The following is a 25,725-nucleotide window of genomic DNA, read 5'->3' as shown; positions in this document are numbered from 1 at the left end:
AGAACAAGAAAATAAATATAGTTTATAAGTATATTGCTTGGTATGCTCATAATTAATAATTTTATTCTAGTGTTTTTCATTATTTTTTATTTCTAAACATAAGTGTGGACGATTTTTTTTGTTTTGGGTTGTTTTTTAGGTTTTCTTTTAATTAATGTATTGGGTATAAATGTCAAGGCTTTGGGGGGCAGGGTGGCAGGCCCTGCAGGGATGATATCTGTGGAAGGAGGTCAGATGCTACCTTATGCTGGTCACAGCTGGTTTCCAACAGCTTAACAATGTACCCATCACAGGCCAAAGCTTAGCCAGAGAAGTTTCTGTTTCCTCTATGAAAACAAATTTTTAAAAAGATAATAAATATCAAGGGAAAAATGAAACAAGGCCAGAGCAGTAGGGGAAACACAACGGGTGCCCTGGGAATCAGTTCGCCAGAATGCACCCGGCATGCTGGAATCATTCTAGCACACTGTAAGAAAAGAATGCCTGCCTTCTAAAACTCACAAATTGAGTCTTAGAGGTTTCTTTTAAGTGTAAATTTTAGGTAACAGCTGGAGCAGGTACATCCCTGAAGGGACTGCAGCCTGTGGAAGAACCCATGCAGGAGCAGAAGAAACAAGTAGAAGAAAATAGCAGCAGAAGATAAGGGTAAGGAACAAGGAGTGGCAGAAAGAAAACCCTATGTCCTGACCCCAACCTCCTGCATCATCTGTGGCCTCACTGTAACGGGACTGGGTGTAACAAGGGGAGTCAAGACTATGAAGGGGGGATGAGAAATGTCTGCACTGAAGTTGAGCCTGGGAAAGGGGGAGGGAAAGTGTTTTCCTTAAGTGTTTGTCTTCTTTTTTTTCCCCCCATGTCCTGGTTTCAGCCAACATCAGCAGAAGGGGGCGTGGCCAAAAAATTGTGTTATTCAATACCATCTTATGTCATTGCCAGGGGCGGGGAAAAGGGACTCTCTCGGTTCTGAGAAGAAAGGGTGTTCTTTCTGGTCGGGTGAAAGCATGGCGGGCAGAGAGTCTGCCTGCCACTGTTTTTGATTGCCCCGGGCTTGGTGAGCATTTTGCATGTAAATCACTTGTGGTTTAAGCTCAGCTGGAAATTAAGCACTAAGCAACCCCTCCCTCTCCCCCTCTACCCAGGTGGAATGGGGAGAAGAATCAACATAAAACTTGTATGTTAAGAACATTTTAATAATTGAAAATAAAGTTAAATACAAAAATAATGGTAAATTATAATAATAACAAAAAGGGAAAAACAAGTGATGCACAGTGCAATTGCTCACCACCCACCAACCAGTGCCAGACCCACCCCATTTCTGAACCCAGATCGACACCTCTTCTGGGGAAACTCCCCCCAGTTTATATACTGGGCATGACGTTCTATGGTGTGGACTATCCCTTTGGTCAGTTTGGGTTACCTGTTCAGCCTATGCTCCCTCCAAGTTTCTTTTGTGAACCTCCTCACTGGCAGAGCATGAGACAAGAAAAATGTCCTTGACTTAGGATAAACACCACTTAGCAAAAAACCAAAACATCATCGTGTTATCAACACCATTCTCATTCGGAATCCAAAACACAGCACTGTAACAGCTACTGAGAAGAAATTAACTTTATCCTGGCTGAAACCAGGACAACGAACTTATCTTTGTACACTCTTCTTACTAGTATTGTTTCTGTTACTGTTCACTTTCTTATCTTATTGCTGTTTCCAGTAAATTGTTCTTATCTCAAACCATGATCTTTACCTATTGTGCTTCCAGTTGCAGGGGGACAGGGAGCAAGTGCTGGTGCAGTTTCAGTGGGACCACTAAATTGGAGAATACCATTCCTAACCCATGACAGCCTTAACTGGCCCCCAAAGTAGGGCACAAAGGGTTCTGATAACAACAGATCTGCCCAGAGAGGGTTGGGAACAAATTTGATCTAAGCATTTGCTGTATTAGGTACAGAGCCACTGGTCACAATGTTGCTTGATCTGTTCATGTGGGTGTGGTACCTAACCCTGTATATATTCCTATATGTGCTCCTTGTGGGGATCTTTTTCAGAGCAGGGAGAGGGATCAGGATTGCTTTGTTGATGTACTGTGGGATATCAGTTTATGACATGATAACATCAAGGGCAATGAGGGTCATTTGGGATGTGTATTCAGTGCTGATCTCCTGCCCTGGCCTTGGATGGTACCTCTGGGAATTCATTAATAATCGTATCTAGCCCCTGGGGGCAACAGGGGAGGATGATTTTCCCCAGCCTTTCACCCCCTTTTCCTCCTTCAAGCCTGTTACAACAGCTTTTGAGAATTTTGAATTCCCTTTGGATGTTAAGGAAAGCATGTTATTGTTACTAAGTCTGCCAGGTCTCCTCAGTGTGGTTCACACCATGTTTACAGTCAAGAAACAGATTTCTAGGGAGGTCTTTCAGAGATCTGCCATGAGGGTGGATAGTCGTGAGTGGCATGGAATGTGGGAGAAAATGGGCCAGTTTTGGGGGAAATTCTCTGCTCCAATAGTTTGGAAGTTCATCCCTGAACAACTACAGGACCCTGATAAAGTGACAGAATATTTGCAAGGGAAATGCTGTGGCAACTCCAGGGAGGAGCAACTTATTGCAGTGTGCTGGACACTGGCTATTATTTATTGGACACTGCTCAATACTAGACAGCATCCTCGGGGGAAGGAGGAGGAAAGCAGACTAACAGGAAGCATGTCCACTCAAATTGAAGCCAAATCAGAGGAACAACATGTGCCAGTAGCTGTCGCCCCTATACAGAAGAAGAAATCTGAGACAAAATCAGCTTGCTTAGTGAGGGATGAAGAGGAAGTAGGGCCCTCACAAGAGGGGGAAGAGGAAGGGCCAGAGATAATCACCCAATCCCTATCCCTGGGTGAGCTGCAAGATATGCAAAAATATTTCAGCTACCAGTCGGGTGAGGCCCTGATGACCTGGCTGCTCTGATGATGGGATACCACGGTCTACAATATGAAACTAGATGGTAGTGAAGCCAAGAAACTGGGATATGTGTCCCAGGATGTGGGCATTGAAGAGGGGATTGGCAAGAGGGCAGAATCTCTCGGCCTCTGGAGACGACTCCTGTCAAGCGTGAGAGAAAGGTATTCTCTCAAGGATGATCTAATACTGCACCCAAGCAGGTAGAATGCCATGGAGAAAGGCATCCAGTACCTGAGACAATTAGCTGTGATGAAGGTAATCTACAGGGATTCAAATAACGAGATCCAGATGAGGTCCAGTGTACACAATCCACATGATGGAATTTTGTACAGAACACGCCATTGTCATACACCAACTCATTGTCATTAATGTCAAGGAAAGTAGGAGAACAAGCAGTGCATCAGGTGACTACCCGACTCTGGCAATATGAAGATCATCATTTTTCCTCCCTACCAACCTGTGCCTCGGCTGTGGAAAGACTGTCCAAGACTGTGGACAGATTCAAAAGACTCGAGCAAGTTAGAGATGAAATGTCCCATGCCCTGCCAGTATGGTCCAGAGTCTCTGCTATTGGGAGCAAGTGCTCCCCTGCTCGAGAGAAAGGGTACACACCATGAGGTAACCTGTGGTTTTACCTGAATGACCATGGAAAGGACATGAGAAAGTGGGATGGAAAACCCACCTCTGCCCTAGCGGCATGGGTAGGTGATTTGAGAGGAAATTCTTCAAGGATAAATGCCGCTCCAGTTTCCAGTGGGCAAGGTCTCAGACAGAATACGAGGGCTGATGTTACTTCCAATCCTCTTGAAGGGACCTCCAGTTCATATTGACGAGAAGCGAGCAACAAGAACTATTACCAGAGCTAGAGAGGCCCTGCCTCCAACCAGGTGGAGGAAAGGGACAATCGGATCTATTGGATTGTGTGGATACGATGGCCTTGCACATCAGACCCACAAGAGTATAAGGCTTTAGTTGGCACCAGTGCACAATCTACCCTGATGCCATCAAGATATGTAGGGGCAGAATCCATCTCTATTTCTGGGATGACAGGGGGATCCCAACAGCTGACTGTACTGGAAGCTGAAGTGAGCTTGACTGGGAACGAATGGCAAAAACACCCCATTGTCACTGGCCCAGAGACCTCGTGTATCCTTGGCATAGATTACCTCAGGAGAGGGTATTTCAAGGACCCAGAAGGGCATAATTGGGCTTTTGGGATAGCTGCTGTGGAGACAGAGGAAATTAGACAGCTGAATACCTTGCCTGGCCTCTCAGAGGACCCTTCTGCTGTGGGACTGCTGAGGGTTGAAGAACAACAGGTACCAATTACTACCACAACAGTGCCCCAGCAACAATACTGCACCAACCAGGACTCCGTCACCCCCATCCATGAGATGATTTGTGAACTGGAGAGCCAGGGAGGGATCAGCAAGACTCACTCACCCTTTAGTAGTCCTATACAGCCAGTGCATAAGTCCAATGGAGAGTGGAGACTGACAGTAGACTATCGTGGCCTGAATGAGGTCACAGCACCACTGAGTGCAGCTGCGCCGGACATGCTGGAACTACAGTATGAACTGGAGTCCAAGGCAGCAAAGCGGTGCCACCATTGACATTGCTAATGTGTTTTTCTCTATTCCTTTACCAGCAGAGTACAGGCCACAGTTTGCTTTCACCTGGAGGGGCATCCAGTACACCTGGAACTGACTGCCCCAGGGGTGGAAACAGCCCCATTATTTGCCGTGGACAGATCCAGACTGCACTGGAACAGGGTGAGGCTCCAGAACACTTGCAGTACATTTAAAACATCATCATATGGGGCAAGACAACAGAGGAAGTTTTTGAGAAAGGGGAGAAGATAATCCCAATTTACCGGAAGGCCGGTTTTGCCATAAAACAAAGGTCAAGGGACCTGCTCAGGAAATTCAGATTTTAGGAATAAAATGACAAAATGGTGATGCCTTAGAATTTTACGATTTTTAGCTTTTTGTAGATTTTAATTTAGCTGTAGTTTTTTCACTTTAGACCGTTACTTTCTCACAGTTTGTGTGTCACATTCCCAAAGCTTCGGTTTAACCGTCTTTTAACCGTCTTTTCAAGGCAATAGATATTTAGCAAGAACATTCCATTGGATTCTGTTGGGATGTGCACCTGGACCTGGAACTGACTGCCCCAGGGGTGGAAACATAACCCCACTATTTGCCACTGATCCAGACTGCACTGGAACAGGGTGAGGCTCCAGAACACTTGCAATGCATCCATGACATCACCACGTCGGGGAAACTGAAAGAGGAGCCAGGCCTAAAAGAGTTAACTGAGATATCTTGGCCTGCTAAGAAACCTGTTTTGCTAGAAGAACATTTTAGGAGCACTGGTTAATATCATGTTCTGTTCTGCTCACTGGACCAAAGGCCTTTTTATAGAAAGAATAGGAGTAGTAGACACACAGTAATAAATTAGGTAAACTAGATGTTTGAATAAGATCTAGAAGGCCCAGAGCCAGGATTTTGCAAGCTTGAAGAATTCAGGTCACCTAATTGAAGAGGTCAAATTGAGGAAGACGTCCATGGCGGCCACCAGAGGGATGAAGGCTTGAGGAGAAGACCCCCACATTAGAAGATTGCGCATATCTGGAAAGACTCCACCCAGAGACTAGGCTACTTATTAATACGTATGTTAAATGATGTAACCATGTATCTGAAGTGTATAAAATGGCTTGCTTTTGTGTAGCAGTAAATCTGATGAGAAACTTGTTTAAACATGTCTTAAAATGGCTTTTGGTGGTCTCTTTGCAAACACATGCTTCTTCTTCCCAACACCCCCCACGACAAGTGTATCCCATGCAGGAATGTCCTGAGGAGATATCCTGAGGTGTTCTCATTGGCCCCTTTTAACCCCTTCCTATTGGTTGTTAACCCCTTCCTGCAACCTGTAATTGGTTACTCTGTGAGTCCTCCTAACCCTATAAATGTAACATCCCCAACAATAAACCCTCTCTTGCCTCCTCTCCACTCCGGTGTGCTGTCTCTGTGCCTGCCATGAGACCACGTGGGTGGAAGGAGGGGAGGGCACCTCTCCCCTCCAGGTTCAGGGCCTGAAGAAACCCCTGATGCTGGAGTTCCCTTTCCCTATCCTTCAAGACGTCGGAATGGTTCCTCAGATGGAAATGGAACTAGAACTGGGCCGCCCCATGCCATGGGGGGAAAGGGATCGAGACTTTTGCACTTTCAAGTTGAGCAAGTTCTTTGTGGTGCGAACCACACTTGCTCCCAGCACTGTCAATAAATACCTTTGCTGCTCAAAGATTCAAAAGTCTCTGAGCAGTTCTTCATACCGGATTTTTCAGATTCAAACACAGCAGAGGAAGTTTTTGAGAAAGAGGAGAGGACAATCCAGATCCTCCTGAAGGCTGCTTTTGCCATAAAACAAAGTAAAGTCAAGGGACCTGCTCAGGAAATTCAGTTTTTCGGAGTAAAATGGCACAATCCACATTTTAAGATTCCAATGGACATCGTCAAGAAAATAGCAGCTATTTCCCCACCCACCAGCAAGAAGGAAACACAGGCTTTCCTAGGTGCTGTGGGTTTTTGTAAGGATACATATTCCAGAGTACAGTCAAATTGCAAGCCCTCTCTATCATGTAACATGGAAGATGAAGGATTTCAAGTACGGTCCTGAACAACAACAAGCTTTTGAACAAATTAAACAGGAGATTGTTCATACAGCAGCCCTTGGGCCAGTCAAGACAGGACAAGATGTGAAAAATGTGCTTTACATTGCAGCCAGGGAGAATGGTCCTTCCTGGAGCCTCTGGCAGAAAGCACCAGAGGAGACTCGAGGATGATCTCTGGGCTTCTGGAGTCAGGGATCCCAAGGAACTGAGGCCTGTTACATCCCAACTGAAAAAGAGATACCTGCAGCCTATGAAGGGGTTTGAGCTGCTTCAGAAGCAGAAGCTATTGAGGGACAAGGTAGATCAAGTCAGGTTGCAGAGCTGAAAGCCATCCAGCTGGCTTCAGGTATCACTGAATGAGAGAAATGGTCAGCGCTCTACCTCTACACTGACTCATGGATGGTAGCAAATGCTCTCTGGGGGTGGTTGGCATGATGAAAAAAAAAACAAGTGGTAGTGCAGAGGTAAACCTATCTGGGCTGCTGAATTGTGGCAAGACACCGTTGCCCGGGTAGAGAAGTTTGCTGTAAAGGTATGTCATGCAGATGCACACATATCCAAGAGTCGGGCTACTGAAGAACATCGCAACAGTGGACAGGTGGATCAAGCTGCCAAGATTAAAGTGTCTCAGGTGGATCTGGACTGGCAACATCAGGGTGAATTATTTCTGGCTTGGTAGGCCCATGACTCCTCAAGTCATCAGGGAAGAGATGCAACATACAGATGGGCTCGTGATCAAGGCGTGGACTTAACGATGGACACTATCTCCCAGGTTATCCATAACTGTGAAACGGGCTGCAATCAAGCAGGCCAAGCAGGTAAAGCCCCTGTGGTATGTGGGGTGATGGTCAAAATATAAATATGGGGAGGCCTGGCAGATCAATTGCATCACACTCCCGTAAACCCAAGGCAAGCGCGACATGCTTACAACCACTGGATGGTTGGAGACGTACCCCGTGCCTCATGCCATTGCCCAGAACACCATCGTGGGCCTTGAAAAACAAGTTCTGTGGTGACATGGCAACCCAGAAAGAATTGCATCAGACAATGGGACTCATTTAAAAAATAACCTCATAGACACCTGAGCCAGAGAGCACAGTATTGAGTGGGTATATCTCATATTCCCTATCATGCACCAGCCTCTGGGAAAGTTGAACAGTACAATGGACTGTTAAAAAACATATTGAAAGCAATGGGTGGGGGAACCTTCAAACATTGGGATCTGCATTTAATGAAGGCTACCTGGTTAGTTAACACTAGAGGCTTTATCGATCAAGCTGACCCTGCCCAATCAAAACCTCCACATACCATAGAAGGGGATAAAGTCCGCATGGTGCATATGAGAAATGTGTTAGGGAAGACAGTTTGGATTAGTCCTGCTTTGAGCAAAGGCAAACCCATATGTGGGACTGTTTTTGTTTAAGGACCTGGTCACACTTGGTGGGTAATGAAGAGGGATGGGGAAACACAATGTGTACCTCAAGGGAATTTGATTTTTGGGTAAGAACGGTCTGTAATGTTGAATTGTATAATATTGTTTGCTGAATGACACTGCCACTGTATGTCATCACCATGGACAATGAGGATGGACTGCTCCAGATACACTAGTTGTGAGCTCCTGATGCAGCTTGCAACCAGCTGACAGGACACCAGCCCTCCTGCCCTGGAAGACATCTAGGAAGGATAGAACCCACAGTCATGGACTAAATGAACTCAATAGACATCTTGGAGGGACAGCCATCGACTATGGAAATGATACCTGTGCTTGTGTATATTTATATATATACATGTATATGTATATAGTGCGAAGGTGAAAGATCTGGGTGTGATGTAGATGGTATAGAATAAGGGGTGGATAATGTCCTGGTTTTAGCCCAGATCAGCAGGAGGGGGCATGGCCAAGAAATTGTGTTATTCAATGCCATCTTATGTCATTGCCAAGGGTGGGGAAAAGGGAGTCTTGCTTCCGAGAAGAAAGGGCGTTCCTTTTCAGTCGGGGGGGTGGGGGGGGGGTGGGGGTGGGGGAAAGTGTGGCGAGCAGAGGGTCTGTCTGCCATTGTTTTTCATTGTCCCGGGCTTAGTGAGCATTTTGCATGTAAATCACTGTCTCTTTGTACACTTCTGTTATTAGTATTGTTGCTGCTACTTTTCATTTTCTTAGCTAATCGCTGTTTCCAGAAAATTGTTCTTATCTCAACCCATGATCTTTGCCTTTTGTGCTTCCAACTGGAGGGGGAGGGGAAGCAAATGCCAGCACAATTTCAGTGGAAGCACTAAATTGGGGAATACCATTCCTAAATCACGACATCCCAATACCAGAATCAGTAATTAATTTTTAAAAATTAAGTTAAATACCTCAAATTGAGTCTGTTTTGCCCACAACAGCCAAAAGTCATCCATAGAGGAAAATCACTGCTTCAGTTTCTATTGGGCAGAGTAGAAGGGCTGATCTTACTTCTGGCTCTGATGAAGGGACTTCTGGTTTGCAGTTACAGAAATCAAGTAATAAATATTCTGACCAGAAATGAATAGGCCCTGCCACTAGCCAGGTGAAGGAAAGTGACAACTGGGTTTACTGGACTGTGTGGGTTCAGTGGCCTGGCACACCAGACTCAAAGGAGTATAAGGCTGTGATTGTCACCAGTGCACAGTGTATCCTAATGCCATCAGGTTACAAAGGAGCACAACTCATCTGGTTTTTTTGGAGTGATAGGGGAATCTAAACAACTGTCTGTGTTGGAGACTAAGGTAATCCTAACTGGGAATGAGTGGCAAAAGCATCTTATTGTGACTGGCCAGGAAGGTACATGCATCCTCGGCATAGACTATCTCAGGAGAAGGTACTTCAAGCTGGGCTTTTGGTATAGCTGCCTTGAGTACAGAGAAGATTGAACAGCTATCTACCCTGCTTGGCCTCTTGGAAGATCTCTTCATTGTGGGCTTTCTGTATGATGCCAGTGTTTTATCATGCTGTATGTCACCACTGCTGAGGCTGCCATATGTCAAAGGTATTACAGCAGGAATCACACGAACCAATGAAGAATGGATCTCACGAGAAACCAGGCAAGTGCATCAGTGATGCAACCTGAGCTGGTTTTGTTACACAACATTCCAACACAGCACACCATCCTGCCCGTCCTGAGTGATCACAGATCTCGAAGGCATGGAATAAATAAACTCCAATGGACTTTTTTATTGGCATTTTATGGACATTTTACAGGGATGGCCCATAGACTAAAGGAGTGATATCTGCGTGTATGCCAAAGTATGGGAAGGGTGGTTGTAGTTAATAATAAATGGGATAGTGTGGTACCTGAGTATGATGTAAACAATATGAAATAAGGAGTGGAGATTATACTGGGTCTGGCTAGGATAGAGTCAGTTTTCTTCATAGCAGCTCATATGGTACTATGTTTTGAATTTGTGATGAAAACAGTGTTGATGACGCACTGTTTTAGTTATTGCTGTGCAGGGCTTACACAGAGACAAGACCTCCTCCGTTTCACACTGCCCTGCCAGTGAGTAGGCTGGGGGTGCACAACAAGCGGTTGGGAGGGGACACAGCTGGGACAGCTGACCCCAACTGACCAAAGGGATATTCCATACCATATGACATCACTCTTAGCAATACAAGCTGGTGAGGGGGTGGGGTGTGTTTCCAGGGTTGCTGTTACTCAGGGACTGGTTGGGCATTGGTCAGCTGGTAGTGAGCAATTTGGGTTTTTTGCATAATTTCTTTTTCTAGGTTTTGGTTTTATTTATGTGTTAGGCTTTTGTTCCTTCTTTTTTTTATTAAATTGTCTTTATCATCTCAAACCATGAGTTTTCTCACTCTTGCCCTTCTGATTCTCTCAGCAGGGGGAGCAAGTGAGCAGCTGTGTGGTGCTTAGCTGCCTGCCAGGGTTAAATCCCAACAGCAGGACATTTCATATTAAAATTTCAGACTTCAAAAGTAAAATACAATAAACGTGTGAGTAGTGTAAATGCATGTCACCTACTTTCAGCTGGTTTGTCAGCTCTCTGCTTTAAGCTGCCTCATTTTAAATCAGCCTAGATAACTATATTTTTCCTTCTTCTCTCCAAACTTATAAACATGTGGACTATATATTTTTAGATGGGACTAAATACTGCCCAAGAACTGAAGAGTTGGCTGTTTAAGTTTAAAGTAGGAGCTTTGTGCTCTTTGGAGAAAGGTCCTACTGTCTGTGAGTGTTCCCAACTTATCCATAGCCAAAGTCTCTACACTAGGACCTTAAGTCGCACCCAGAGCTTGCTTACATAACAGTAGGTCCCACCATTTTACCAAGCTCCATATACATTTATTTCACAAGCACAATTGGTATTAAAATATTTCATTTATATTACAGTACTGAAATCACATGCATACATTCAACCTTGCAGAAAGTAGACTTACCTACAATACTTTTTTCTGGAGCGGGAGGCACAATGTAACCAATATGTATGTACTTCATTGCTAATTTGCTGTGCAAGCCAAGAAAATCACTGAATCTTCTTTTAACAGAGAACTCATTTTTGTGAAATATGGAAAGGGATGTCTAAAAAAAAAGACATTTTAGTTATGATTTACTGATAGATCTACTTAGCTGTGATATAAAGTTATTTGGAAATATATTTGTTGCACTAGTTACCTTTGTTGTTACTCTGTATGCCATATAAGCATTCATGCCATCCCCTGTAAGAAAATTAAAATACTTATCTTAAGGCAAGTTACTTTAATCCCTCCACACACTTTTTTTTCCCAAAATACACATTAAATAGCTTTTCATTTGCATGCTAAAAACATCAAAAGATAACTGAATAAGGAATTATACTAAAATTTCAGAATAACCTCTAAGAAGTAAGACAGTCTAACATGATTTAATAGGTTCAAGTAACTTACCAACTTTCTCTGGGTCTGATACATTGATTTCTATATCAAGCAAATCTCCATTTGCTTCCTCTTCAATCTAGAAAAAATGTATGTCGTATTTAATAAGTTAATGTACATTCATACTACATATTGATACAAAGATAAGGATATATGTGAAGGAAGAGTCAGTATGTCTCAATGAATAAAAAGCTCTTCTAGATCCACTATCCAATTTTAAGTGAACATAATTTCACATCTTGATTTTTAATTTTGAGCCTTCCTGAAAACTTTTTAGTGTGGCAACAACTTCTTCAGACTTGTTGTCCTCAGAGTTTTAGTAAACATTTATCTTGGGGAAATGCTCATTTTATCTCCTCCAATCCCAGTAGGCACAGAGGTTCAAAAATGCTTTCACTTGCAATGTTTCTATAAGCTTCTAATCAAAAGACAGATATATCCCTCATTATTAATGGTATCAGAGGTTGAAGAGTTGGGGATGGGGAAAGGAACAACTATAGAATTTTCAGATACTTGCCTAAGCTGTGTGATAACAGAATTTCCTAATCTTTCATGCAACATACATAAGTTTGAGAGAACAGAAGTAGTTAAGAAAGGCCATGACAGAACAGTGTGCCAAGGTTGAAGAGGAAGAAAATCTGAATAAAATGTCAACTTAGGGCATCTGGGAAAGCAGCCATCAAGTCCCAGGCCAGTCATTATTAGTGACGTTTTCTAAGAGCATATTCTAGAATGAATGGTATTTGCCAATGCACAGACTTTGAATGGAATGACAAATGTAAATAGCCTCAGCTGTTTGTTAGTATGCAGAATAATGATAACAGTTCCCTCAATTTCCTTATTAACGGCAGCTTTAGAAATCTGAGTTAAAACCTGTAACATGCTAGTATGAATTGATACACATCTTTAACATGTAGCTCAACGCTTGTTCCCCTCACACACTTTTACAATACCTATCCTGTAGGAATGGAGGATGTTACTCCCCTGACCCGCCTCCGGGACCGCCCTCTGGCCCACGGGGGGCTGCCCCCGGGCCCGCAGGAGGCCGCGGGGGGCCGCCCCGCCCCCGGGCCCCTCACCCCCAGCAGGGAAAGGGGAGAGAGAGCTTCGCCGGCGTGGCTTTGTGCCCTCGTGAGAAAGGAGACAGAAAGGAGAGTGGAAGCCTCGGAGCACACAGAGGTTTGCCAGTCTGGTTTGAGGGTGGGGGAAGGGGGCAGGGGAGGGAAAGAGTATGGGGTGGGCTGTGGGTGTCCTCAGACTGGAGGCTGGGCAGGTAAGCGGTGCATGGGAAGATATGTGGTAACACAGTGGGGGGAGGATAAGGTCAGGGTGGATAATGGTTTCCTCTGGGGGTTGGGGATCTCGGCTGGGCTTGGGTCTGGAGAGGTACTCGAGTCCTAGGTGGGTACAGTGGCCAGAACAGTTTTGTTCATTTGTTTGGTTTTGGCTCACCTGCGGCTATTGCCCAGGTTCGGTATGTTCTGGATATATTTTTACATCCTGAAAGGGTGGTCAGAACAAAGGGTGTTTCCCTGGGTGTTTCCCTGGAACTGTATATAGACAGGTGGCAGAAAAGTAGGAAGTGTAAGACTTGCCCTAATCGTTTTAATAGTAGGAGCGTAGCCTGTGTAATCCTATGTGGTTGCGAGCTATGCTGGCGATGGTACATGCCTTCGGTAGGGTCGCCCATGCCAGACAGGTCAAAACCGTAGGGCCAGATACAATACATCCTTGGGCAGGATGAGCTCATTAGCCTTCTGGCAATCATCCTAGGAGAAGGAAAACTCTAATCCCAAACCCAGGCAGATGGAGCTCGCTTAGCCCTGTAAGGCCATCCATCTAAGAGAAGGACACTCTAATTAAACCTACGTCCTGAGGACCGCGCTGCCACCGTCCAAGCTCGCTCAGCCCTGGCAGATGAACCTCAGGATTAAAGGGTGGGTTCAGTTCCGCGCATACTGCATCTCACCTAAAAAATCCATTGCGCAGGCTTGAAGGTTTTACCCACATGCAAAAAGTCCTGTAGCGACGGGCGAGGGTTGAAACGGCAGGTGAAAGGTGCACTGGAAGCCGCAGACCCAACCCTGCATGCAGGCCGTTCAGGATATTGGTCATTTGAGACTGACCGGAGATGACAGTCTCTTGGGGCAGCACCCTGAACAACCAAGCAGCCTTTCCAAGGACAGAACTGCTTGTTCCACTCCGAGAGGGGCCTAGAAAAGGTGGCCTAAACAAAGCTCATCTCGACCTTCACCCGGTTGGTTAACCGCAGGCCAACGGGCATCTTCTTCCAATGCGGTCGCACAAAGATCAAAAGACAAAGGCACGCACCTGCCTCCAAAGGTGTACCTAAATTAACTCTAGCATGTTGGAACATCAGAACCATGCTCGATTCTGCAGATAGCGGACGTCCTGAGCGTCATTCTGCCCTAATTGCCCATGAACTGGCTCGTCTTAACATCGACATAGCTGGTCTCAGTGAAGTTTGCCTTCACGAGGAAGGCAGCCTCAGAGAACATGGTGCCGGTTACACACTCTTTTGGTCAGGTAAGCCCAAAACAGAAAAACATCTCTCAGGAGTTGGCTTCATGATCAAAAACTCTATTGTTCCAAAACTCGAAAATCTGCCGACAGGTCACTCTGACCGCATTATCTCCCTACGCCTTCCACTCCACAACAAACAACACGTTGTCCTCTTTAGTATATATGCCCCAACTCTCCAAGCTGACCCTGCCGAAAAAGATAAATTTTATGCTGACCTGCACCGCCTTACCCAAAAGGTGCCCGCAGATGATAAGATCATTATCCTTGGTGATTTCAACGCCAGAGTAGGTAAGAATTTTGAAGCCTGGAAAGGAATATTAGGCAAGCATGGTGTTGGAAACTGCAACGATAATGGTCGACTTCTGCTAGAATTCTGTGCAGAGCAACAGCTCACCATCACTAACACTATCTTTCAGCAGAAAGATAGTCTGAAGACAACCTGGATGCACCCCAGATCTAAGCATTGGCACCTCACTGATTATGTCCTGGTGCAACGGAGAGATGTTCGCGATGTCCATCACACCCGCGTGATGCCCAGTGCAGAATGCCAAACAGACCATCGGCTTGTGCGCTGTAAACTCAACTTCAATCTTAAATTCAAACCTAAAAGGGGCAGTATCCCAAGGAGAAGACTCCAAGTTAACAATCTCCAATCAGCCACAGTAAGAGACGGATTCGAGGCAAACCTTCAAACTAGGCCTGAAAACCATTCCACAGATTCTGCAGATTCCTCTCCTGAAACAATTTGGCACCATATTAAAAACAGCATCCTGCAATCCTCTGAAGAATCCTTAGGGTTCTCCCTCAAGAAGAACAAGGACTGGTTTGACGAAAACAATCAAGAAATCCAGGACTTGCTGAGGAAGAAGAGAACCGCCCACCAAGCACACCTTGCACTGCCATCCTGTCACGCAAGAAAAACAGCCTTTCGTCTTGCATGCAGCAAGCTCCAACAGAAACTCCGTGACATCCAGAACAAGTGGTGGATTAACCTAGATGAAAAAAACGCAATTATGCGCAGATACGGGTGATCACAAAGGATTCTATGAGGCCCTGAAAACAGCATACGGTCCTACATACCAGGTCCAAAGCCCTCTACTCAGAGTGGATGGTCAAACCCTTCTAACAGATAAAACCTCCATTCTGAATCGATGGTCTGAACACTTTCAGACTCTTTTCAGTACCAACCATGTAGTCCAAGACTCAGCAATTCAGTCCATCACACAACAACCAGTAAAGTATGAATTGGATACTGCCCCCACTTTAGGAGAAACCCTCAAGGCCATACAGCAGGTGAAAATTGGCAAGGCAGCTGGGGTTGATGGAATTCCACCTGAAGTCTGGAAACATGGGGGCCTTGCACTCCACACCAAATTTCACGAGTTTGTGGTGCGCTGTTGGGAACTAGGTGAACTACCATCAGACCTTCGTGATGCAGTCATCATCACTTTGTATAAGAAGAAAGGAATTAAATCAGATTGCTTAAACTACCGTGGTATTACTCTGCTCTCCATTGCTGGCAAAATCCTGGCAAGAATACTCTTGAACAGACTAATACCCGCTATAGCAGAAGGAATCCTACCTGAAAGCCAATGTGGTTTCAGAGCCAACAGGAGTACCACAGACGTGGTATTTGTTCTCAGACAACTGCAAGAGAAGTGTAGGGAACAGAACAAAGGTCTTTATGTAACCTTTGTTGACCTCACCAAGGCTTTTGATACTGTGAGCAGAAAAGGTCTGTGGCAGATTTTGGAACATTTAGGTTGTCCCCCCAAGTTCCTTAAAATGATCATCTCACTCCATGAGAATCAGTACGGCCAAATCAGATATGGCAATACACTTTCTGAGCCCTTTCTAATAACTAATGGTGTGAAACAAGGCTACGTTCTCGCACCTACCCTATTCACAGTCTTTTTTAGCATGATACTCCAAAGGGGCCACAGCAGACCTCGATGATCAGGACGGTATCTACATTTGATACCGTACTGATGGAAGCCTATTCAATCTAAGGCAACTGAAGGCCCACACCAAGACCTTAAACCATCTTGTCCGGGAGCTGCTTTATGCTGATGATGCCGCCCTTGTTGCCCACACAGAAGCAGCCCTGCAGCGTTTAACATCCTGCTTTGCAGATGCTGCTGAACTCTTTGGGCTGGAAGTCAGCTTAAAAAAGACAGAGGTTCTCCATCAGCCTGCACCTCAGGAAGTCTTCCTTCATCCTCACATCACCATTGGCCAATCAGAGCTCAAATCAGTCCAGCAGTTTAATTACCTAGGTAGCCTCATCTCCTCAGATGGTAAGATTGACGGGGAGATAGACAAGAGGTTAGCAAAGGCATACAGTGCTTTTGGAAAACTCCACAAAAGAGTATGGCGTAATAAACACTTGAAGAAAAGTACCAAAATCAGTGTTTACAGAGCCATAGTGCTGTGCACTCTCTTGTATGGTTCCGAATCATGGGTCATCTATCACCACCACCTGCGTCTCCTAGAACGCTTCCATCAATGCTGCCTCCGTACAATCCTAAACATCCACTGGTCAGATTATGTGACCAATACATCTGTTCTAGAGCAAGCAGCAGTCACAAGTATAGAGGCCATGTTGATGAGAACACAGCTGCGATGGGCAGGGCACGTCTCAAGGATGAAGGACCACCGCCTCCCTAAGATCTTGCTTTATGGTGAACTTGCCACTGGCTGCCGCATGAGAGGAGCCCCGAAGAAAAGATACAAGGACTCCCTGAAACAACATCTCACCCTTGGTCATATTGATCACCATAACTGGTCTACTCTGGCCTCCAATTGGGAGGCCTGGAGACACGCCATCTATAACGCAGCTGTCTCCTTTGAGAACACATGCAGGATCACCCTCGAGGAGAAAAGGTAATGCAGAAAGAACCGTGTCTTGCAGAATATATCATCTAAGGATTCTTTCTGCTGTGCCTTTTGCAATCGGATATGTCTGTCTCGTATTGGCCTCATAAGCCACCAGCGTGCCTGTAATAAATGTGGATAGAGCCTTCCCAAATCTTCGTTCTTGAAGCCTGGCCATGACTCCTCATACTATAGATCTCTCATTACCTAAGCAATGAACACTCATGATATTGAGTCAAATACATATTAAACACAAACAGAATAGTTTTTCTCTTGCATACTTCCCTCTACCAAAGAATGTTCCTGTAAGTTAGGAACTGCATTAAAAAAAACAAAACCTGCAAATAGCAAACACACACCACACACACAAAAAGACATTTCCACAGTCATCAAATATAAATTAAAAATTTTCACAGTACCTCTTCTCTGTATCTATCAAAAATCACAGGGGCTGTTACACTTTTCAATTCCATTCTGGGAGCTACTAATGTAGTAGATGTTACAGTAGTGATTCCAGGAGTAGGTTCTGGTGAAAGCACTGGATCCCTCACTGGACTGTCCAATGAAACTTCTTCCGTAGCTTCTAGATAAAGATTTTGAGTTCACAAAAAAGATATTGTTCCATAGAGGTAGATGTGCACCACCAAAAAATACCAAGCATGCACATTAAAAAGTGATAATACATAAGTTTAATAAGATAATTTATAAATAACATCAATTTCTCAGATAATTTCTCTAAATAGGTTGGTAAAACTAGAGGTGACATCAGAGTTTCTAGTGAATAACAGGTTAAACTAAAATTAAGTATACAATTTATTTTTTTATGATTCCATGTAAAGCATAAAGTTTTGTGACTACTTTTAAAGTAGTCACAAAACTCCTAAATCATTCATTTCTATATGATATATGACATATGATGAAAACGAATGAATTTTTTTCCACAACAGACCATTTTTTTCAGTGCCTATGCCAAATGTAGTTTTTGCACTCTGAACAACCACTGATTAGGTCACATAGGCTGATAATTGAGCATACCAAGAGAAGTTATACATATACACCCCCTACCAAAAGCCCACAACTTGTAAAATACAAATATTAGTAGATGAGGCATTCTGACAAGTAAGACTACTTATTTTTAGTTTCTTCAGATTGTAGATAATCTATATTTAAAGAGTATGTATATCTCTTCTCTGCAAATCCTTCATGCTTTCTTTCTTCCATTACTTGATTTTGACCACCAGCAAACCATACATTTAAAATAGAATGTTTCAGTTGGAAGGAATGTACAATGATCATCTAGTCCAACTGCCTGACCAATCCAGGGCTGGCCAAGTTAAAGTATGTTATTAAGGGCACAGTCCAAATGCCTATTAAACACTGACAGGCTTGGGGCATCGATCACCTCTCTAGGAAACCTGTTTCGGTGTTTGACCACGCTCCTGATAAATAAATGCTTCCTAATGTCCAGTCTAAACCTCCCTTGGCGCAGCTTTGAACCACTCCAACACATCCTGTCAGTGGATACCAGGGAGAAGAGATCAGCACCTCCCTCTCCACTTCCCCTCCTCAGGAAGGTGGAGAGAGCAATGAGGTCACCCCTCTGCCTCTTTTTCTCCAAACTAGACAAACCCAAAGTCCTTATCCCTCCTCATAGGACATTTCTTCCAGCCCTTGCACCAGCTTTGTTCCTCTCCTATGGACACATTCAAGGACCTTAACATCCTTCTTTAAATTGTGGGGCCCAGAACTGCACACAGTACTCAAGGTGAAGATGCACCAATGCTGAATAGAGCAGGATAATCCCCTCTTTTGACCGGCTGGTTCTACTGTGTTTGATGCACCCCAGGATGCAGTTTGCCTTCTTGGCTGCCAGGGCACACTGCTGACTCATACTGACCTTTCTGTCAACCATCACCCCATAAGACCCCTTTCTGCAGGGCCGCCCTCCAGCCACTCCTTTCCCAATTTATACTTGTGCCTGGCGTTACTCTATCCCAGGTGCAGAATCTGGCATTGCAACTTGTTAAATTTCATCCCACTGGTGATTGCCCAGTGCTCTAATCTATCTAGATCCCTCTGCAAGGCCTCTTGCCCCTCTAGAGAGTCAACAGCACCTCCCAGTTTGGTATTGTCAGCAAACTTGCTAATGGTGCATTCAACTGCTGCATCCAGATCATTGATAAATATATTGACCAGAACTGGCTCTAGAATTGAGCCCTGAGGTGTTCCTGGTGACTGGTCACCAGCCAGATGTAGCCCCATTCACTACAACCCTTTGAGCCCTGCCAGTTCTTCACCCAGCACACTGTGGATCTGCTCATCCCACAGTTGGACACCTTGTCCAGAAGGATGCTGTGAGGGACAGTATCAAAAGCCTCACTAAAATCTAGAAAAACTACATCCACCACCTTCCCGTCATCCACTAGGTGGTGACCTTATCGTAGAAGGATACCAAATTAGCTAAACAGGACTTTCCCTTTGTGAATCCATGTTGACTGTGCCTGATGATTGCATTGTCCTTTAAATGCCTTTCAATACTACCTAGTATAATCTTCCCCATAATTTTTCCTGAAACTGAAGTTAGACTAACAAGTCTGAGGTTCCTTGGGTTTTCCCTCACGCCCTTCTTGTAAAGTGGAATAACATTGGCTAGCTTCCAGTCAGCAGGGACCTCCCAAGACTCCCAAGACTTTTGGTAGCTGATCGAGAGGGGTCCTACCATAACATCTGCTGGCTCCTTCAGTACTCTGGGATGCTCTCAGAGGGCAGCAGAGAGAACAGCTCTGTGAGGTGCAATCAGTTCGACAATCTACTTAGCCTAGTGGCAGAACTCAGCGATGAAGTGGAAAGACTAAGAACTATTAGGGACTCTGAGGAAGAGATTGACTGGTGGAGCTGCACTCTACCCTGCCTCAGAGAAACAGACCCGCCATCTACTTCATAAGAAGCAGTGGATCCCCTACCCTCTCACCACCAGGCAGGAGGGGACCTTAGAGATGGACAGGAATGGAAATGGGTTTCTGCTTGGGGTGGCAAGCAAATTCCCTTCCAACCTAACTCGCTTCCCCAGGTGCCCTTACACAATAGGTATGAGGACCTGAAATCTGAGGACCAGGGAAATGAGGAAGTGAATGAAGGTCTATCTGGCTTGGATAGGTCACCTAGGGCAGGGCAGCCTACCCCCTGCATCACGATTTCCACAGTTAAGAAAGAAAGTAGGGTAGTAGTCATTGGTGACTCCCTTTTGAGAGGAATGGAGGGCCTGATATGCCGACTGGACCCAACCCACAGGGAGATGTGTTGCCTCCCTGGGGCCCAGGTAAGAGACATCAGCAAGAAACTTCCCAGCCTGGTACAGCCCACTGACTATTACCCACTACTGGTTTTCCAGGTGAGTACTGACCAAGTCCCAACAAGAAGGCTGCAGACAATCAAGAGGGACCTCAGGGCCTTGGGACAATTAGTCCAGGGATCTGGAGCACAAGTTGTGTTCTCTTCTGTCCTGCCAGTTGCAGGGAATGATGGGACAAGAAACAGGAAAAATCATGTGGATGAACATCTGCCTTTGAGACTGGTGTTGCCAGCAGAATTTTGTGGTTTTTGATCATGGGTCAGTTTATACAACACCTGTAGGGAAAGGAGGGTAAATGCGGAAGATTTATTCAAGGAAGAAAAGAGATTTTTGCTCAAGGAGGTTTTTGCTGCTAGGAAAACTAGGTCTAGAAAAAATCCAGTGTGGGAGAAAATTCTTTCTCATCTGTTTTGAGAAGTTAACTCCCCTGTTGCAAGAAGTGTTAAAAGTTCTCACACTTCTCCAGGCCTCTAGAGGAAAGAAACCATAAAAGCACAGAGGAGATTATCACTTTGAAGTTATGCGCATGAGAAAGGTTTTGTTATAAAAGCACCAGAACAGGGAGAACAGGGCCTCTCTAGACTGCTCTTCCTTCCTTCCCCCCCCCCCCCCCCCCCCATGATTTAGCAGTATATTTACAGTTTCCGACTTCAAAAAAAAACTTTTCCTTAATACCTTAGCTGTGGTTTGGTCATCTGGGTTTACCCACGTGTGTATCACTTTTAGAGAACACCAAGTGTGCTGGCAAGAAAGGGGGTCCACCTGTCTCAAAGGGGTAAAAGGAGTTAGCAGGCATTGTTAAGAGAGCTTTAAACTAGATTTGAAGGGGGATGGGGACATAGCCAGGATCAACAGAGATAAGGTGTGGGAGGAGGAGAACCTTAGTGCACACCCTAGTAGCAAAAGGAGGCTTAAGAGGGGATACCCCCAGCAAGCGCATGCAGCCAAAGACGTAACCACAAGACAGGACTATGGGGCACCACTTGCACCCCTACTGGGATATTGATGCAATCAAATACTTCTATAAAATGCCTGTACACCAACACATGCAATATGGGGAAAAAATAGGAGGAACTAGAGATCTATGTGCAGTCACAGGGCTTTGATCTCATTACGATTACAGAGACAGAGTGGGATAGCTCACATGACTGTAATGTTGTCATGAAGGGCTACACGCTGTTTAGGAGAGATAGACCAGGAAGGCATGGTAGTGGAGTTGCCCTCTATGCGAGGCAACACTTGAAATGTATCGAGCTCTGTCTTAGTGGGGATGATGAGCAAGTCGAGAGCTTATGGGCTAGGATAAAAGGTCAAACTAGTAAGGGTGATGTTGTGGGTGTTTGCTACAGGCCACCTGATCAGGAGGAGGAAGTGGATGAGGCCTTTTACAGGCATCTAGAAGCAGCTTCAAAGTCACAGGCACTGGTTCTTGTGGGGAATTTTAACTACCCAGACATTTGCTGGAGAAGCAACACAGCAAAGCATAAACAGTCCAGGAGGTTCCTGAAAAGCATTGATGGCAACTTCCTGTCACAGGTAGTGGAGGATCCCACAAGGAATGGTGTGCTGCTAGACCTCATACTAACAAACAGGGAAGGCCCTGTTGGAGATGTGAAGGTTGGGGGCAGTCTTGGCTGCAGTGACCATGAGATTGTGGAGTTCAGTATCGGGTGAGGACAAAGCAGGGCAGCAAGTAAGATTACGACAATGGACTTCAGGAGAGCTGACTTTAGCCTCTTCAGGGATCTTCTTGGAAGAATCCCATGGGAACAGGCCCTGCAAAGAAAAGAGGTCCAAGAGAGCTGGTTGATATTCAAGGATCACTTCCTCCAGGCAAAGAAATCAGGGGCAAGTAACCTGCATGGATGAATAAAGAACTCCTGTCATTACTCAAGCGGAAGCAGGAAAAACACAAGAGATGGAAGCAGGGTCAGGCCACTTGTAATGAATATAGAGAGGTTGTCAAAGTATGTAGAAATGAGACAAGGAAGGTCAAGGTCCATCTAGAATTAAAGTTGGCCAAGGATGTTGATGCCTCAGAGTTTTTTGGATTTTTTAACTTTTGTAAATTTTAGAAGTAGTTGTGTAGTAAATGTAGATTTTAATGTAGCTGTATTGTATCCCTTACCCTTAACATAGCAGTTTACACATACCCAACACTGTTACCCCATTTCATATCAATCCCTCTAAATTCCATTAGTGTGCTTAGTCTTCCTTTCAAGGTAGAATTGTAGAAAAACACTTCTGTTTAAGAACATCGCACCCTAGGCCTGGACCAGAAGATATCACACAGACACAGCAACCTTCAAGCCCAGAACTTTGGAGGAACTCCAAGGACTGTACGTGCTGTGAAGAAGATGAGGAAGAAGGGGTCCCACACACCCCCAGACCCAGTTCCCGAAGGGGCGTGTCGGGGGGCAGAACTGGGCAGAACCAGGGGGTGGATAGATCTGGGATTGGATGGACCTTATTATAAAATCATAGAACCACTGTCTGGGTGCGTGTGCATCGTGTGTATTCCCCTGGGCCTGTCGTAGGGTACCTGTCAGAGGCCTTGGTCTGTGGGGGAAGAAAGACACCGACACACACACTAGGATGATGAGATACACTAGGATGACGAGCCAGAGACATGTCTGCCTGCTCAGTGCAGCAGGCAGCCTTTTAATAAGTTCTCTAACTTCTACTTTCCCACACATACAACATAAACATATTCCTACAAAAACACCTAGGAATGCAGCACCTGCACTCAGTCAAACAGATTTAACCTTGTATTCTTTATAACTCAAGGTTGTGTCCATGGGAACTATCTAATTAGCTCCACTGTTCTCATGGAAAACGGCCCAACACTTTGTAATATTCCAAACCCCTCAAGCTTCAGTTGTGGGGATGTGACTTCACCCCACAGGGCCTGAGGTCTGATTAAAGCACCTGCTCTTTTTATCTTATACACTAAATTGGCCTGGAGTCTTTTTTTCCATGGTCTCTTTAGGCAACAATGTCAAGGAAAGCAAGAAGGGTTTCTTCAAATATGTCAGTAACAAAAGGAAAACAAAGGATAATGTGTGCCCATTACTAAATAGAGGGGGGATCCTGGTGATGGAGGACGCAGAGAAGGCAGTTACTGAATGCCTTCTTTACATTGGTCTTCAGGGACAAGACCAGCCCTGAGGAATCTCTGACCCAGGAGACCAGGATGAAGGAATGTTGGAAGGAAGGCTTTCCCTTGGTCAAGGAGGACTGGGTTAGAGAACACCTAGGTAAACTTGACATCCACAAGTCCATGGGCCCTGACAGGATGCATCCACAAGTGCTGAGAGAGCTGGCAGACATCATAGCAAGGCTGCTCACAGTCATCTTTGGAAGGTCATGGTGATCCAGAAAGGTGCCTGAGAACTGGAAGAAAGCAAATGTCACCCCAGTCTTAAAAAAGGGTAAGAAGGAAGACTCAGGGAACGCCCAGCCAGTCAGCCTCACCTCAATCCCTGGAAAGGTGATGGAGTGCCTCATTCTGGAGACCACCTCTCTCCGTGTGGATGACAAAAAGGTGATTGGGAGTAGTCATCATGGATTCAGCAAAGGTAAATCATTCTTGACCAACCTGATTGCCTTCTACAATGAAACAACTATGTGGATGGATGAGGGGGAAGCAGTGGATATTGGACATGAAGGGGTAGATTCCTCCTCAGCAGGTTCACTGATGCCACAAAGCTGGGAGGAGTGGTCAATAACCCAGAGGGCTGTGCAGCCCTTCAGAAGGACCTCAACAGGTTGGAGAGATGGGCAGAGAAGAATTGTCTGAAATTCCAAGGCAAGTGCAGAGTCCTGCATCTGGGGAAGAATAACCCCATGCACCAGTACAGGCTGGGGGCTGACCTAAAAAGCAGCTCTGCAGAGAAGGGTGGACAATAAGCTTTCCATGAGCCAGCAGTGTGCCCTTGTGGCCAAGAAGGCAACTGGTATCTAGGGGTGCATTAGGAAAAGCATTGCCAGCAGGTTGAGGGAGGTGATCCTACCTCTCTACTCAGCCCTGGTGAGGCCACTTCTTGAGTACTGTGTCCAGTTCTGAGCTCCTAAGTACAAGAGAGACATGGAGCTCCTGAAGCAGGTCGAGCAGAGGGTGACAAAGATGATTAAGGGACTGGAAAATCTCTCTTATGAGGAAAGGCTGAGGGAACTGTGCCTGTTCATCCTTGAGAAGAGACGATTGAGAGGGGACCTCATCAATGTCTATAAATATCTGAAGGGAGGGTGCCAAGAAGATGGAGCCAGGCTCTTCTTGGTGGTGCCAAGCAATAGGACAAGAGGCAACGGTGAGAAACTGATGCACAGGAATACGAGGAATAACTGAATATGAGGAAGAACTTCTTTACTGTGAGACTGACCGCACACTGCAACAGATTGCTCAGAGAAGTTGTGGAGTCTCTCTCACTGGAAGATATTCAAGAACCGTCTGGACACGATCCTGTGCAATGTGCTCTAGGACGACCCTGCTTGAGCACGGAGGTTGGACCAGAAGACCCACTGTGGTCCCTTCCAACCTTACCCATTCTATGATTCTGTGAATCCCATCAGGCCTATGGACTTGTGAACATTCAGCTGATACATCTTTCAATTACAATTTCACTGTCCACAAATGGAAAGTCACTGTTCCACACTTGTATTCCTCTGACTCAGATGACTGGACAGACAAAGGTCTATCTGTATTATTAAAGACCGAGGCAAAAAATGCATTGAATGCCTCTGCTTTTTCTTCATCCCTATTAGTCAGATGGCCATCTTCAACAAGTCTGATGTTTTCCTTAGACCTCCTCTTGCTATTAATGTACTTTAATAAAGCCCTTTTTGTTATCTGATAACACACTGGCCAGTTTCAACTCTAATTGAGCTTTTGCTTTTGGTGTCTTCTCCCTGCATGTATGAACGACAGCTCTGTAATCTTCCTGTAAAACCTGACCTTGCTTCCAGAAATCATACAATTTCTTTTTCCTCTTGAGCTCCAGAAGGAATGCCTGTATCCAAATTGTTTATGAAGATGTTGAAGAGCACTGGCCCTAAATTGGAGCCCTGTGGAACCCCACTAGTGACTAGTCACCAGCCTGATGTAACCCCATTTACTTTAACCCTTTGCACCCAACCCGTGAACCAGTTGTTCACCCGTCACATGATGTGTTTAACCATCTGTATGCTGGACATTTTGTCAAGAAGGATACTGTAAGAGACAGTATGGAAAGTTTTACTTAAATCCAAAAAGACTACATCAGCTGTCTTCCCTTGATCAATTAGATGGGTAATATTGTAAAAGGAAATTAAGTTTGTTAAGCAGAACTTCTAAGTTCTCGAAAGCAGATTACCATGGTACTCTGCTAAATAGCTTCCTAAATAGCTCAAAGTTTGCTCTCCTGAAGTCCAGGGTAGCAACTCTGCTGACCTTTTTTCTCATTACACTGA

At 45.1% G+C, this 25,725-nt stretch overlaps 1 protein-coding gene and 1 long non-coding RNA gene across 5 annotated transcripts in view; both read right to left on the bottom strand.

Annotated features, from left to right (window-relative positions):
• Nucleotides 1-25,725, bottom strand: part of LOC135405143 (uncharacterized) — a 547,777-nt gene that overhangs the window by 389,081 nt on the left and 132,971 nt on the right. The window lies entirely within an intron of this gene.
• Nucleotides 1-25,725, bottom strand: part of LOC135405138 (sorting nexin-2-like) — a 187,860-nt gene that overhangs the window by 93,896 nt on the left and 68,239 nt on the right. For 3 of the 4 annotated variants that reach the window (XM_064639851.1, XM_064639849.1, XM_064639847.1), the window contains exons 3-6: nt 17,345-17,508; nt 11,520-11,586; nt 11,269-11,312; nt 11,034-11,175 (exon numbers count right to left, since the gene is read on the bottom strand). In XM_064639851.1, the coding sequence (XP_064495921.1) occupies nt 11,034-11,175; nt 11,269-11,312; nt 11,520-11,586; nt 17,345-17,508 (417 nt within the window). The remainder of the gene's footprint in view (nt 1-11,033; nt 11,176-11,268; nt 11,313-11,519; nt 11,587-17,344; nt 17,509-25,725) is intronic. The other variant, XM_064639850.1, reaches the window with a different exon arrangement.

The sequence above is a fragment of the Pseudopipra pipra genome, chromosome W (assembly GCF_036250125.1).
Source record: "Pseudopipra pipra isolate bDixPip1 chromosome W, bDixPip1.hap1, whole genome shotgun sequence".
NCBI classification, from domain to species: Eukaryota; Metazoa; Chordata; class Aves; order Passeriformes; family Pipridae; genus Pseudopipra; species Pseudopipra pipra.
Note: the sequence above shows the minus strand (reverse complement) of the source record. Positions and strands in the feature narration are given on the sequence as shown.